This window comes from Panicum virgatum, chromosome 7N (genome assembly GCF_016808335.1).
Source record: "Panicum virgatum strain AP13 chromosome 7N, P.virgatum_v5, whole genome shotgun sequence".
NCBI lineage: Eukaryota > Viridiplantae > Streptophyta > Magnoliopsida > Poales > Poaceae > Panicum > Panicum virgatum.
In genome coordinates this window covers 7149585-7165632 of record NC_053151.1, presented here as the reverse complement: position 1 = coordinate 7165632, position 16048 = coordinate 7149585, and the positions used below count along the sequence as shown (strand labels likewise).

Genomic DNA, 16048 nt, shown 5'->3' with positions numbered 1-16048 from the left:
TGATGTTCAAAAGCTTCATATAACACAAGGAAATGTGATTTTTGTGGCCGTCCTGTTCATAACTAATCAACAAATCACATGAGTACATGACCTTTGCTAGTACAATACCAACATCGTTGCTTTCAGGATGCTTCAAAACTATAATTTTCACTTGTTAATAATGTGTACAGGAAACTGGGAAATTTCTCTAGGAGCGATTATTGCAGCCTGGGGACAAGGCCGGTTGTGCCATTAAACTGTGACAAAGCTGCCGTGAGCAGTAATCTGATCAATGTTTGGTCATCCTTCATTGGACATATCATGCACCCATGTGGAGGTCCAGTCAAAACTGTCATCAGTCATAGTACTTGAAACAGGCTCCTTAGCTGCTTGAATAGCTTCGAGTGCCATCTCCAGTACTCTCATTGTTGGCCTGTCCTCAGCGCTCAGTTGTACACATATGGCTGCCAATAAAGCAACATCCGTGACTTCTCCACCCGCTTCATTGATAACTTGTCGATCTAGTATGTAATCTAACCTTCCTTCTGAGAGTAGAATATCAAAGTGCTGAACCAGGCTATGGCCTTGAGAGGATCTATAAGATACAGGTTTCTTCCTAGTAAGCAACTCTATCAAAATCACACCAAAGCTATAGACATCGCTTTTATCAGTAAGTTGTCCTGAGCTATAGTATATGGGGTCCAAGTAACCTCTTGTCCCTTGCACAATTGTGTTCACTCCCATTTGATTTACTGTCATGTACCTTGAAGCTCCAAAATCTGATAATTTGACTGTCAAATTATCATCATGAAGTATATTAGTTGACTTGATATCCCTGTGAATTATTGGCCTAGAAACAAGCGAATGAAGATAAGCAAGTGCTTTGGAAGTTTCAACTGCAATCCTCAACCTATCATTCCAAGATAGTGATATGGGATCTCTAACATGAAGATGAGCATATAGAGTCCCGTTGGAAATGAACTCATAAACAAGTAGTGGAACTTCTGTTTCAAGGCAGCATCCGAGTAGTTTTACAATATTCCTATGTTTAACTTGAGAAAGGATTGCAACCTCATTTATGAACTCATCAATCTCTCTTTGAATCACAATGTTGGACCTCTTGATGGCAACAACATCTTGGCTCAACAAAATTCCCTTGTAAACACTGCCATGCCCTCCGCCGCCGAGCCTAAGTGCTTTGTCAAAGTTGTTTGTAGCCTGCTGTAGCTCATTCAACGTTATAATCATTCCTTCGGCGATATCTGCCCTCTCAGATACCAACAGTTGAAGCAATTGCCCACGATTTTGTTCGAAAAATTTCAGTTTCATCCTTTCTAACCTCTGCATCTTAATTTTACGTTTCAAATACATAGTGCCAACAACTAAAATGAGAAGCATTGCACCACTTCCGAGTGCTGAAACAATGCTCAGACCTGTCAACATGTAGAGCACAAAATTCAAACACAACAGATACAATATATGTTCCTTTGAATCTTTCAGTTATCTATCTAGCTACAATAATGTTTCTCTGTGACAGATACTGAAAAATTATTTTAATGGCAAACAATATTTGGTGAACCAGCACTTAAGATTTCAATATCCTTACTTTATTTGAATAAATATTTTTATAGAACAAAATATGAACTATTTTACATGAAGATTATAGTATGCTTTTAATTACTAATATACAGATCTTTAAAGATACTTGTCTAGATTCCCAGTCTTCACTATATTCTAGCATAACCCCTTTTTCAGGGATTCACTTTCAAACTTCACTAAACTTGCTTGTTCTGTGGGGTAGATGAAACTATTCACCACCTCTTCTTCGATTGTTGCGTTTCCATGGAAATTCGGGCTTCTTGTGCTGATATCATGAACATCCAAGGGGCTGATGGCTTTGAAGCTCCCGTTGGTGGATTAGCAATAAATAACATATGGTCCATAACATGTGTACCTCTGCTTTTTTGTGGAGTATTTGGAAACTGAGGAATGCTCTTTGTTTTCCGGGGGCGACATGGTTAGATGTGCGGATGGTACTCAGGAAAGCAAGCAGGATGCTGAGGAGATGGAAAAGCTTATCCAAGGAGGCCGTGGAACTGCGCTTGGGGGAGATTGTGGAAGAACTGAACAGAAGAGCAGCACAACCTCTATGCATTGGCTAGACAGTGCCGGGTTCGCAGGCTGCTCCAGAAGCTTGGAACTCGGCAGTAGAAAGAGCGGGCGTTTCATCAAGTTTTGACGTGAGCAGGGAGACTAATGTAGCTGCTTAGGATTTATCCTTTCTGTTGCCTTAGCAGATATTCAGAGCAGGCGCGCATAGAATATGCTTCAAAATGCTTAAACTACTGTAAAGACGTGTGACGTTTTTGTTTCCTGGAAATGAAAATAGAGGACCCCCCCCCCCCCCCGCCCTTTTAGTCTAAAAAAACTTCACTAAATAGAACTTCTGAAATCTTAAAAGACAGGGTAAATGATAGGACCAAGGGTCCTACCGCGGCTGTACAGTGGTAGGAAAAAGCGACTGGAGGCCGTGGTGATCATCAGGGCGGCGAGCGTGCGGCACCGTTCTTGATGGAGGAAGAGGGCGAGGCATGGGAGAAGGAACCGTGAGGCCACGCAAGATAATTGCCTTGCTTAATTAATACCAAACCAATTTGAGGGTAGATATCCTCTCCTAACAAACCCATCAAGATCCTATTTTTATGGAAATAAAAAGGGAAATCCTAAGAGCCCTTGCGCCCCTCTGATCCTGACGGCATGATCTTAGCCACTAGCGTGCTCCTGATGTCTATACATGATGTCGGTTGTAACATCTCTCCCCGCCTCTCCAAACAGCTCGTGACGAGCTGAATGCCACGGTAGAGCAACTTGAACTTATGCAGCAGCTCCCAAGTGGTATCATTGCTGGGAAGACCCTATCAGTTCACGAAAACATGCTGGATGTCCCGTCAAAGTTGGGCCACAGGATGTGTTCCGTTGCCGACAGCAGCCGGCCATCCTGCACCAGCAAAAACAACCGGCGGGGCTGCAGTGGTGTGGCATGGAATGATTTGATTAGCCCCACGTGATACACACCATGGAATCGAGCGCTGGCCGACAGCTAAAGATGGTAGGCCACCTAACCCACACATTCCAGCACCAGGAAGGGGCTAGCATAGCGAGACCCGAGCTTTCCCTAGGGCCGAGACTCTAGGGAGTGCTTCGTGTGATGGACGAAGCGAAGGCACACCTAGTCTCCCACCGCGAACTCGATCTCCCGATGGTGGTTGTTGTAGTAGCGTTTGGCATACTGCTAAGCCTAGAGAAGACACCCGCGGACCTCCTCGAGGAAGGCATTGCAGTCACACAAGAGAATGTCCACCTCCTCCGTCTAGGCTGCGGTGGCCGCATGCGGTTGAAGATGTGGTGGTGGCTATCCATACACCACCTGGAAGGGTGTTTCTTTTAGAGCTGTGTGGAATGAAGTATATCAATACTCCACCAATGGATGCTAGGCGACCTAGGTGAATGGGGGCAGTCCCCCATGCATGGTGCAATAGAGCTACATGGCAATGGTTTTGTTGACAACATCCAACTGGCCATCCGTATGAGGATGAAAGGTTGTGCTTAGGTGAAGCTTGATGCCGGTTGTCGATTTCAGAATTGGCCGACTACTAATCTACTCGATTGTGTGTATATCGTGCGCTAGATCGGATATGGTCTAGCACACAATGACTCGAGGATTATACTAGTTCAGGCTGGGAGTGCCCTACGTCTAGTTCAGAATGGGTGTGTCTATATTTCTAGTCCAAATGCTCAAAATGAGTTGGGGAGTTACAAGCTAGTAGAGTGTGGAATGAACTGGTGTTCTCCATTTTTCTCTGTTCAACGTTGAGGACCCCTTTTTATACTCCAAGGTGGGGCCCTCTTACAGGGTTCTATCATTTCGTATGGTAGTGGTCGTGGTTGGCTGATCGGTGTCCTCCTGTTTTGTCAATCGGTCAAGTCCTCTTAGCCAGTTGGAGTTGTCCCTTTGGTTAGTCGGGGAAGTCTCCCCTTCCAGTCATCGTACGGGCTCTGTCTCAGACCGACCTCTCGGCGGACGAGTCGATGTCGTGAGCATCATGACCTATCAGTAGGGGCTGGCTTTCCTGTTGGAGGCGTGTCCTTGGCCTAGTTGACGGGCGTGCCTTCGTGGAGTCTGTATGGTCATGATGACTGCATGCTTAGTTGACGCAGGGCTATTACCCTCTCCCGTCACATTTTAGGGGAACGGTAGGTGGCACTGTGGCCTCCGTGCACATGTTAGGGCGTACTTCTGCCCTCGTGGTGGAGTGGCCTTTGCGAGTAGTCACCATTGCTTGCATGGGCAGAGTGGCTCCGCGTACGGTCCTTTGACTGAGAGCTCTGCCCCCAACTATCACGATCCTTGTACACGTGTTTCTCGGGTTGGAGTGCGGACCAAGCCGGCCCGTGGCTTGGTCGAGAGGATGCCGTGTGGAGCCCGCAGACCTAGTCAGGATGTCCAGGAGGTTGGCTCAGCTAGTTAGTCTTGAAAGGGGGTCGGAGGCTTCCTGACGTTGCATGCCAAGTTGGCCTAGCTGAGACCCCGGGTCCCTAGGCCTTTCAACGGTCATCTTGAAGAGGTTATGCCACATGTGGCTAGTGAAGACTGGGTCGTGGTTGCTGACGATAGAGGTATGGAACCCGTTAAAATGCACAACTCCATCGAAGAAGGCGTGGGCGATCGAGGTAATTGACTATGGTTGACTAAAGCTGATGAAGTGTGTGTACGTGGAGACGCGGTCAATGATGGTGAGGATGATAGATTTGCCTAGCCCTGCTAATGGGTTGGAACCTGCATCATATCCAACCCCACCCAAAATTAACATATTTAGATATCCAACCCTACCCAACCCAATTATTTAATTTCTCAACTCTAACCAACCCGCCCCATTATAAGCGGGTAACCCATAAAAACCCATGGGTTCTACTATGCAGAGGAATTTAGTGGTTCTACACTTAATGTAGGGACCACATATATGTCTAGCCACACTACTTTACATAGAGTATCTGTCAGTCATATTGACTCATCTCTAAAAATTTCAGTCAATTTCGATAAAATTTTATAGTGTGAACGCGAGGTTTTAATTCCAGGGTCCGGCTCTTGATGTGGAGCTCACGTGTAGTTCTAGCCACGCTACTTTGCACAGAGTAGCTGCCAGTCGTACTGAGTCATCTCCAACAAATTTCAGTCAATTTCGATAAAATTTTATAGTGTGAACGCGAGATTTTAATTCTAGGGTCCGGCTCTTGATGTGGAGCCCACGTGTAGTTCTAGCCACGCTGCTTTGCACAGAGTAGCTGCCAGTCGTACTGAGTCATCTCTAATAAATTTCAGTCAATTTCGATAAAATTTTATAGTGTGAACGCGAGGTTTTAATTCTAGGGTCCGGCTCTTGATGTGGAGCCCACGTGTAGTTCTAGCCACGCTGCTTTGCACAGAGTAGCTGACAGTCTTACTGAGTCATCTCCAACAAATTTCAGTCAATTTCGATAAAATTTTATAGTGTGAACGCGAGGTTTTAATTCCAGGGTCCGGCTCTTCATGTGGGGCCCACAGGTAGTTCTAGCCACACTGCTTTGCACAAAATAGCTGCCAGTCGTACTGAGTCATCTCCAACAAAATTCAGTCAATTTCGATAAAATTTTCTGATATAAACACGTGGTTTTAATTTCAGAGTCCAGCTCTCACGTGGGACCCACATTTATATATAGTTATAATATTTTGTAAAAAGTATCCATTTCAACCCACCCCAACCCGCCTCAACCCGCATTTATATAGAACCCGCCCCGACCCACCCCATTAACTAATACAACCCATTTTAAATCATCCAAACACACTCTATTTCAAAACCCATCTCATAAAACTCATTTCAACCCAACCCATTAACAGGCCTAGACTTGCCATGGACCTTGTGAAGGCCATCAAACTGTTAGCCCAAATCTAAGACAGCATGTCGAGGTGCCATAGGACGCCGGCTGGCTGCAGGTTGGGCGTCTTGTTGCACTGGCATGTGATGCACGCGTGAACGTAGTCTCGGACGAGTGCCGCATTTTTTGGGATGAAAAAGACCGCACGCATGCACTTGTGTGTCTTCTATGTCCCCTCATGGTTAGTAGTATGATCCTTGTTGGCGCAAGTCTTTTTGCGTCAGCATCAGCAATTGCATTGAGGCAGCCCGGCTGGTACTCGATGGTGAAGTCGAAGCCAAAGAGCTTGTTGATTCAATGGTGTTGGGGCACCATGGTCCATGGACAACTGCTAGTCGAGCAGATACTTGAGGCTATATAGTGGCCATTGCGGACGAGGAAGTGGTGACACCACACATATGGCCGCCAATGTCCAACCGCCCAGACGAGCCCAATGAGCTCCCTCTCATAAGCTATTAACTTGCGGTGGTGGGTGGCGAAGGGGTGGCTGAAGAATGAAAGGGGGAGGGCCCTTGGTGAAGAACGGTACCAAACTCGGTGCCCGATGCGTTGTAGTCCACTATGAACTTCTGGTCGAAGTGAGGCATAATGCCTCAGGCGTCCAGGCTAAAGCGCCCATGCACAGCAGCTGTGTGACAGGAGCTACAACCATGTCGAAGTCTCGGATGAACTTTCGGTAGTAGCCGGATAGCCCCAAGAATCCGCGCACATCTCAGACTAAGCGGGGCTCAGACCATGATGAGACAGCATCCACCTTATCACTGTCCATGGCGACACCCTCAGCGGACATGATGTGAGGAAGGCGTTGTCCTGAAGGAGCACTTTGGACCGCTTCAGGTGGAGGATGTGGGCACGAATGGCATCGAGGATGAGGCGCATGTGCTGCAGGTGCTCGGACGCGATGAGTTGTAGATCAAAATGTCACTAAAGAAGATGAACATGAACCTACGGAGGAAGGGCCATGGGACATTGTTCATGAGCACCTGGAAGGTGGCTGGCACGTTGGACCGATGGGCATGAAGAGGAACTCGAAGTGGCAGTGGCAGTGGTGTGTGTGGAACGACATCTTCACGATGTCCTCAAGGTGAACACAGACCTAGCCTGGTGAAGTATTTGGCTCCATGGATCTCATCAAGGAGCTTGTCGATCACTGGGATTGGGAACTTGTCCTTGGATGTCTTGTTGGCTTGTCGCTGAGCGTGCAATAGTCAATGCAGAACTGGCATGAACCGTCCCCCATCTTGACTAGGAGCACAGGCGCCTAGAATGAGGAGGTGATCGCTCTGATAATGCCTTGCTCTAGCATAATGGTGCACCGCAACTCGAGCTCATCCTACTGCAGCTATGGATAACAGTATGGCCGAATGGCCATTGGTGGTGTGTTTGGTAGCAAGTGGATCTACTGGTCATAGGGGTGTATCGGTAGCCCACGCGGTTTGTTGAAGACTACTTCATATTGCTAGAGAAGGTCATCCAAGAGCAGCTGTTGCGACTACTAGTGATGGAGCAAAGAGCGCTAGGCACCGTCTTGAGTCCGATGCAGCGAGCGACCACTACTACATAAATCTTTTCAGAGGCTTGCACTTTTTATTTTCAGAGGCAGTTTTTGAAAATGCCTTAGAGCTATAGTCAGTGTAAATACAATATTTTCAGAGGCATTTTTTGTGCCCACCTCTATTAATCAAATAAAAAAACTTAAAACAAAACAGCCGAGCCCGCCGAGCCCACCGAGCCCATAGGTTCCGATGCCGGCCGCCGCCGAGCTGCCGGCGGCCAGCCGCACGCGCGCGGTCGTCCGTCGCGCCGTCGCAGGCCGGTGCCGAGCGCGGCCGTCGCCGCCGCCGCCCGCCACTCGCGGCCTCCACCACTGGCCCGCCCGCAGCTGCTGCTGCACCCACCCGCAACTTCCGCCGCTGCCACCCCCCGCTTGCGCTGCCGGTGCTCCTCGTGACCGGATCCGCCGCTCGGGGCCTCGTGGCCGGATCCGCGCTCGGAGCACTGGTGGCCGTCGGATCCGCCGCTAGGAGAGCGAGGGGTGGCACACGTGGAGGAGAGGGAGAGGCGGTGCACGGGTCGGCGTCGGGGGAGGTCCCGGCGGCGCGAGCAAGGGTGCCATGCGGAGCCCCCTACCGCCACACGCGGGCAGGCTCCGGCGGTCGCCGCCGCGGTCTTCGGCTGCCTGGAGATGCTCGAGCAGCCGTCCACCGCCGCCATCTTCGGAGAGGGCGTCGCGGAGAGAGGGGAGGTAGGGAGATGGAGAGAGACCGCTGGCGCTGTTGGGAGAGAGATAGGGAGTGAGGGGAGTGAGAAAAGAAAACCCTAACTGCTGTATTTATATTTGAAGCTACCTATCGGGCCGTGTTGGGCTTGGGTGGGCTTGATTATTAACTGAGGCGTGCTATTTACAAAAATCGCCTCTGTTAATCTATTTTCCGAGGAGGTTTTCGTAACCGCCTCAGTAAATAAAAAATTACTGCCTTTGTTAATGCTGGGCGTTAACAGAGGTGTTTATTTTTTATGCCCGCATCAGAGGTTTTTTTAAGTGCCTCGCAAAATTCAGAATTGTAGTAGTGGACCTCGACGTTGATGAAGTTGTGGGTCTAGCCGCCATCCAAGAGGGCCAGGAGCCTATGGCTGCCGATGAGGATATGGAGATGCATCATCTCCTCGGTGCGGATGCCAGTGATGGCATGCAAGGAGATGACCTGGCAGTCATCCAATCCCCAATATACGACTAGGTAGTCGGCGACCTCCAAGTAGAAGAGGCATTGGCACAAGTGGCCCCACATATATGGCTCGTTGAACTTGTAGCACGGCCCTTGGCGACATCATTTGGTCATCTCGGCAGGTGTGAGGTGGCATTGTCGTGGAGGAGCAGGCAGGGCCACTGCTGGAGACGGTCCGGGTAGTGCGGCTGTAGGAGCCCCTACAGTACAGTATAGGAGAGTGAAGCGGGGCGGCCTGTGCTGTTAGAATAATTGCGCGGAAGAGATAACCCCAAGAACACAAAACCAAATCACAAGATCACAAAAAAGAGAATGACATCGAGGCACGATGTTTTTTAACGAGGTTCGGCGATGTGCCTACATCCTCGGGCCATGACTACGGGCGCTCCTCCCCATAAACAGCAGCTACACCGGCATCCGGGCACCACCGCGGCAACGCCGCCGCCCACACCAGCCGCCAAATCATCTCACGGTTACACGGTAGTGCCCTCATATTTATGGGCCCAAGAGATACAAAGTACGACCCAAACTCTATCCCTAGTCCTACCATATTACAACTCAACTCCAGTCATAACCTAATTGTACACATATTCGACAAATATCCAACAAACTCCACCTTGGCGAATATGCACACCACCTTGAAGCCGTTCATGCCCGAACCTCCGTGTACCGGACTTGAGTCATCTCCCTTTGCTGCTCACTTAGAACAGCCCGACGAGGCCGCTACCACCTCGCCAACCATCGGACAAAACACCGCCACTGTTGCAGTGCCATTCATGACTCCACCTTCAACAACGCTTCCCTTCAGCTTGTATTGGTGTGCACTTGACTTCTCACCAACCATGACCGTCTTGCCTCCATGCATGACTCTCAAGGTCTTCTTATCAGGCGCCGCCTGATACAGCCACCCTTCTTCATGCAAGATCCCAAGCGAAATCAGATTCCTCCGTAGCCCCGGCACATGCTTCACACCCTTAAGTAGCATCTCACGTCTATCACACATCTTGAATTTGATATCACCAACTCCTATGATACGATAAGCCGAATCATCTCCCAAATGAGCAAGACCGCCATCCTTCTCAATTATGACGAGAACCACTCCTTCTTTGGTGTTGCATGAAACGAGCTAGCTGAATCCAACAACCATGCTTCACAAGACTTTTCACTTGATATTATGAGAACATCACCATCGCTATCCGAGTCATCTAACTTCTTGGCAATCACCACACTTGCAGTTCCACCGCCCGTCTTCAGTTCCAGACACTTAGCCTTTTTATGTCCCCATCCCTTGCACTTATTACAACTCTATCCCTAGTCCTACCATATTACAACTCAACTCCAGTCATAACCTAATTGTACACATATTCGAGACATATCCAACAGGCGCTAAGTGAGGGCGCTAGGGAGGTCGCAGGAGGCCGCACAGCCCGCTGTGTGAAACAAATGATATGTAACAGATTGCGAGTGTGCCAGATATTGTTGTTACAGATAGAGTAGTTATCCATGTGAAGTTGTTGTTGTGATCTGGGGTTAGTTGATCAAAGTAACTAATAATATCTGGCAGCCATCTCTTGTATACATGCAGGCATCGACCCAAGAAGGGCAATGACGATTTGACCAATTTTTGTTTCCAAAGCTCCTCTGATTATTTACACACTGCACCTGGGCTGACATAGTGGCTGCTGCGCGGTGCTCATTAGCTCTTGCCAGGTGCATGGCCATCTGTAGGTCCTAGGGCTTTCGTAACTCGACATTGACCCAAATGTGTTCGGGGAGACCCTCGACGAACAAGTCAGCCTTCTAGCCCAGTAGTAGGAGTGGCGCGCGGCACACCAGCACATTGAAGCACTCGTGGAAGTCCTGGACCGCGCTGTGGAAGGGCAGCCATGCCAATTCAGCGAGGCGATCGGTGCGGATGGCCAGGACAAAGCGCATGTACCAGGGGCCCTTGAACCACTCCCATGACAGGACACCTTCGTCTTGCTCCAAGGCTTAGTACTAGGTCTCGGCTGCATCGACGAGATGGTACGAGGCGAGCTAGACCCGGTCCTGATGCGAGCATGCGCTGGCCTCTGAAAAACTGCTCACAGTGGTTGGGCCAGTTTAATTAGGGCGGTCGTTCTTGCTGTCGTAGGTGGGGAAGTCCAGCTTGCTAAAGCGGGAAACGCCCAAACCGGGCCATCACGGAGTACAGCTGCAGTTTTTTGGATTTTGTCATGCTGGGAATTGGAGATGGCACGGGGGGAAAATGATCTGGTGGATTGGTTGGGGGGGGGGGGGGGGTGGATGCAGGGTGGTTGATGAGAGGGGGTGTGGATGGGCACAGAGCAGTGGTGGTTCGGGCGTACCCCGGCATCACGTAGTGGAACACATAGGGCATGGCAAAGGAAGACACCTGCTGCATCTCCAAGGACGACAAACTAGTGGAGTGGCTGGCGAGCTGGGTGGTGAGATCTGCCAGTGCATTCGCGATGGCGTCGGCGACCGCCACTGCATGCTTTTGATCGTCTTCAGAACCTGGCATATGAAACCAGATTATAGGACCAATGATTCTTATTGTGGCTGCACAAATGGTAGGGAAAGGAGACCGGACGCCGGGGCTTTAACCTTCGGCAGTGCATTGGCGCCGTGGTGATCAGGAGGGCGCCGAGCATGCAGCGTGAGTGAGCTCAGTGAGGGAGGAAAAGAGAGAGGCATGGGAGAAGGCCCCATGAGGCCAGGCAAGACAATTGCACTGCTTAATTAGGTCCAAACCAGTTTGAAGGTATATATCATCTTCTAACAAAAAAAAATCAAGATCCTATTTTATGGAAACAAAAAGGGAAATCCTAAGGGCCCTTGCGCCTCTTTGATTCTGACGAATTGATCTTTTTCACGGGTGCGCCTCATAACAGCATATATTTTTCAGTAGGGTATATTTTCACAGCTAGAAAAATGGGCATTCATCCGTGCTCATTAGTACCGGTAACATTTGAAACCAGTACTAAATACCAGTTCTAAATTTTGAAGCGTTGTGAGGCAATTTAGTACCGGGTAATACCATAACCCGGTACTAAATACTATCATTTTAGTACTAGTTGGTATTATAACCCGGTACTAAATATCGGTACAAAATGATGGCATCTACTACCGGATGGTAGTATGATCCGGTACTAAATGGTGCTTCACGGGTTACTTCAAAAGATAAGCATCTCCCACCTAGTCACAAGTAATATGTAGTGCGATGATAAGGAAGGCTCACGCGAGCACTGGCCTAGCTTCATTGTGGCCAAGGAGGGCCATGGCTCCCCCCTGGCTAATGAAAATCCCTACTGTGTGAACAGTAAAACAGATATTGTTCATTAATTTTTAGAGTACATTGCCATGGATCCCCCCCTGTTAGCTCCTCAAGCTCTGCCACTGCACGCGAGGCTGGACGTTGTGGGATTGACGAACCCCGCCCATGCGCATTCATGCATGATTTACGTTGCGCGTCTGTGGGCCTCCTTTATTTTTTGGCACGAAGCATTTAGTACCGGTTTGTTTACAGAGAGGCGTACTGGTTAGGGGACCGGTACTAAATCCTCTTTCTGTTTGATACCAGCCTAATAATGAAAATACGACCGGAGGCAACATCAGAGTAACTATATATAGTGAAGTATCTACAAATGATCGTGTCGGATATGATCTACGGACTACGGCATGCAACGTCTCACCGCAATGGAATTCTTTCTAACGTATGGTTACACACACAGACTGAGGCTGCGGAAAGACAATTAGACAAACCTATGATATATATTGTGTGTGTGTGTATTAAATATAGAGTAAACTACACCAGCGGTCCCTATACTTATTCCGATGTGTCATCTAGGTCCCTAAAATCTTAAAATGCATTTTTAGGTCCCTCAACTTGTTTCAAGGTATCACATAGGTGTCTAATCTCTCAAAATGCATTTTAAGATCCATAAGCTTGTCCCACAATGCATGCAGATCCCTAAACTCTCAAGATGCTATTTTTAATTTAATATAAATATTATTTTGCTACTTTAAGTTAATGAAAATTCTTTGCTACTTCAAATTTAATAAAATTGCTATTTGATATTTGTTGAGAATGAGAACAAATTATCTTAATAAATTTACACAAAGCGTATACAAAATATAAATAGTTAGTAGGAAATATTCAAGATTAGCATTGATATCTCCATGTTAAACGAGAAAACTATAATATCCACTATTGATATCAGGTGATCTAGATTAACCCATGATGTATGATTAAGAAGCAGCTAATTCAAAATTAAACTAATCTTAGTGGTGAGATTTCTGAATGAATCGGCTGAAAAAATAGCTTAATAAATAGTCCATTTTGAATACAATTAATTAATATTAATTTTCAGGGAAATGAAAATTCACCTTGAGAGTTTAGGGACCAAAATGACACATTGAGACAAGTTTGGGGACCTGAAGATGCATCTTGAGAGTTTTGGGACCCGAATGACATCTCCGAACAAGTTTAGGGATCTAAAAATACATTTTAAAAGTTTAGGGATATCTCAAGACAAGTTCGAGGACCGCCCATGTATTTTACTCTTAACCATACATTGAATTCCTTTCTTTTTTTCCCAATTTGTAGGCGAAACTCAATTGTTTGGGATACATGTAAAAACAAGTTTCATGTAATGTGCATCAAATTTTAAGGAGATATGCTTGTATCAAATTAAAATAAACTTTAGTGCCATATATATATACGAAGGTAAACTGTACAAGCTTCATGGATAACTGAAACAATAATAATTAAAATTGAGAATATATCTCTGGGAGGGTCGACCGTTACCTGCAAAATATTTTGCACAGCCATCGCGAATGTATGGGTCACCGTGGGTTCCTCGTGGACATCGGCATATGTACCCACCAGGAATGTTCGTACAATGGCCATAGCACTTATTTGGAAGCTTGCACTCGTCCACATCTATAAAAGCCAGTTATATATAATATAATTTTATATATCTTGTAAAAAATAAGTTCCATGACAAATCTATTGGGTGCTAGTCTAAAACGAAGCTCAAAATAGAATTAATACCTTGGCATCCATTGGGGAGATAAGGGTTGCCTTGGTAACCATCCCAGCATTGGCATGTGTATCCGGGGCAGCAGGTGCGGATTCTAGTGGGATATGTCAAATGCGAGATGGTCTTGCAGAAGCTGTATCTGCTGTGGCAGAACGTACTCCCCAGATCCTTAGGGCATGTCGCGTTTCCATCCAGCTGTGTCTTGTTGAGGGTAATAAGAGCCCTAGAACCAATCGCCCAACTAAAAAACAGCATAGGAGCATCCACCGCCTTTTGGTGGAAACTTTGCGGAGACGTAATATTCCGATCGAACCATCGACGGCGCTCAATCCATTGATCTGATGAGGAGGCCTGCTGCGCCTCAATGCGGTACACATGGTTGGGGTAGAGCCACCTTAACCCCACCGTGTAGGACGAACGGGCGATAGGGATGTTGGCCGGCGACCGATGGCAAGTACCACCTATGCTGGGGTGCCTATGCCTCCCGCCGTCATTGGGCACCCAGAACTGGATGGTCACGTTGTATTTTACGTGCCAGAAAGATGTGCAGCTTCCACTGATGATATTGCTGGCGTTGCCAGGCATCAGTGCCGCACCACGGACGTCGGCGTCGTTGGGTTCGGTGACGAGGAACTGTGTGAGGTCACCAGATAAGAGATATTGCCCACTGCTCGGGGGAATGCTGTCATCCCATGTGATGTTTGCTGTGGTGTACTTGACTCGTATATTAGCCTCCTGGATGGAGATACGAACAACTTGGAGGTTGCTGCTGCCACCGTCGTCGCCAAGGAGCAACCGTGGTGGGTTGTGGGTGCTGTCGCATGTGAGACCAAAACCAGGAAGTGAGCAGCCGTTGCTGATGCCAAAGGGTATGGCACGGCCATGGCGCCACATCTGGTTGGGCAGTTCGGCAATCCAAGGGCCGCTTCTGCCTCGTTGGCGACGGTGTGCCGGGACGACAGCAACAACACAGTTGCTGCAACCACCAGTAGCTCATCTATCAGCTCAACCATGTTCATACGGCTATCCCTATGCGATGCGCATCGTAGATAGGAGGAACATTTTGCTTTGCTCCCCACGAGCTACGTACATATATGTACTGTGGCAGTTAAAATTCATTATGTGTACAATAATTTTTTTCTCGGAAGTACCGTACGATGCTTAACAATAGCCTGGCATTCTCCGAGTAAACCCATATATGGCAGAACAAAAACAATTCAATCCAATAATATGTTTGGATATTTGTATTCAGCTATGGGAAGAATATGTAGTCTGTTGGTAGGAAACATCGACTCCGGCATATCAGACAATGTTCCCGGTTAACAGAGTTGGAAAAACCAAGACAAGCGTATAAAACATTATTGGTGACACCCTTCCAAAGCCGATGGTGACTTCACGGTCACTAAAAAGATGCATGATATCCGTCCACTATTTGAAACAAACAAAAGAGCGAACATTCGAGGATTTTTTTTCTTGAAAAGGAAAAAAGGTCTCCCATAATCCCTAAGAGGGGCGGCTTGGGCTGAAACGTAGCCGTGGTCCCGTCCAGCCTCCGATTCTCCTCCACCCGACCTCGCTGTTGCCAAAGCGCACCCCAAGAAGTCCATGCAGGTGCAAGAACGGTAGCAGCAGGGGGCTTTTCCTCCCTCTCCGATCCCCGCAGCACCATGGTCCCAGTGGTTGACCGGCCCACATGGGTAAAGGAACCGGAGTTGCCTGGGCCGACTCCATCATCCCCCAGCCAGATCCAATAACCGCACATGGTTCATAACTGCCATATATAGGGGGCCGACTTGGGCTTGCCATGCACAGTTGGGACTGCGAGTGCGTGGTTCCTATATATCTTCTGTAAGAATTTTTTTGCTAGTCATCTTCCAATGTTTGTTGCATCTGATACACAGCAGGGAGTAGCCAGGTGTCGCAGCAGAGAAGATATATCAGATGTTGAAATGTTTTGCTTTCCAAAGATACTAACAACGCCTGTCATCATCCCCGGAGGCATTCACAGAGAATATAGCTAGATTTCCAAATGGGCCGCCCGGCCCTAGCTCGATGTGGCCCGGCCCGAAGCGGCCCGGCACCATCAGACCATCAGGGCTGATTGTGCCAGGCCCGTCGGGCCATCGTGCCGAACTGGAGGCCCAGGCCCGACACTAAGACCTTTTTATAGGGCCGGGCCGGCACAGCAGCCCGACCGGCCCATCAGGCTCTGGCGGCCCATCAGGCTGGGACGACCGGCACGGTGATGGCCGACGCAGTCGCTGAGCCAGGGGCGCGGGGGCGGAGGCGGCGCTCGGCCGAGGGGGGCGCCCGGCCAGGGGCGCA

The 16048-nt window shown here is 48.4% G+C and overlaps 1 protein-coding gene across 1 annotated transcript; it reads right to left on the bottom strand.

The window, feature by feature from the left end:
* Nucleotides 1-279: 279 nt before the first annotated feature.
* On the bottom strand, nt 280-14617 carry LOC120680885 (wall-associated receptor kinase 3-like). The gene is made up of 5 exons (XM_039962468.1): nt 14037-14617; nt 13735-13946; nt 13531-13623; nt 690-1412; nt 280-563 (listed from the first exon to the last, which is right to left on the bottom strand). The coding sequence occupies exons 1-5, from the start codon at nt 14615-14617 to the stop codon at nt 280-282; spliced, it is 1893 nt and encodes a 630-aa protein (XP_039818402.1).
* Between the last annotated feature and the right edge of the window lie 1431 nt (nt 14618-16048).

Coding starts and splice junctions, on each gene's coding strand:
- LOC120680885 (XM_039962468.1), bottom strand. CDS start 14,617: ATGTGGCGCCATGGCCGTGCCATACCCTTTGGCATCAGCAACGGCTGC. Junction 13,947..14,036: donor TGGATTGAGCGCCGTCGATG/GTTCGATCGGAA, acceptor GATTGGTTCTAG/GGCTCTTATTACCCTCAACA. Junction 13,624..13,734: donor TCTCCCCAATGGATGCCAAG/GTATTAATTCTA, acceptor TGGCTTTTATAG/ATGTGGACGAGTGCAAGCTT.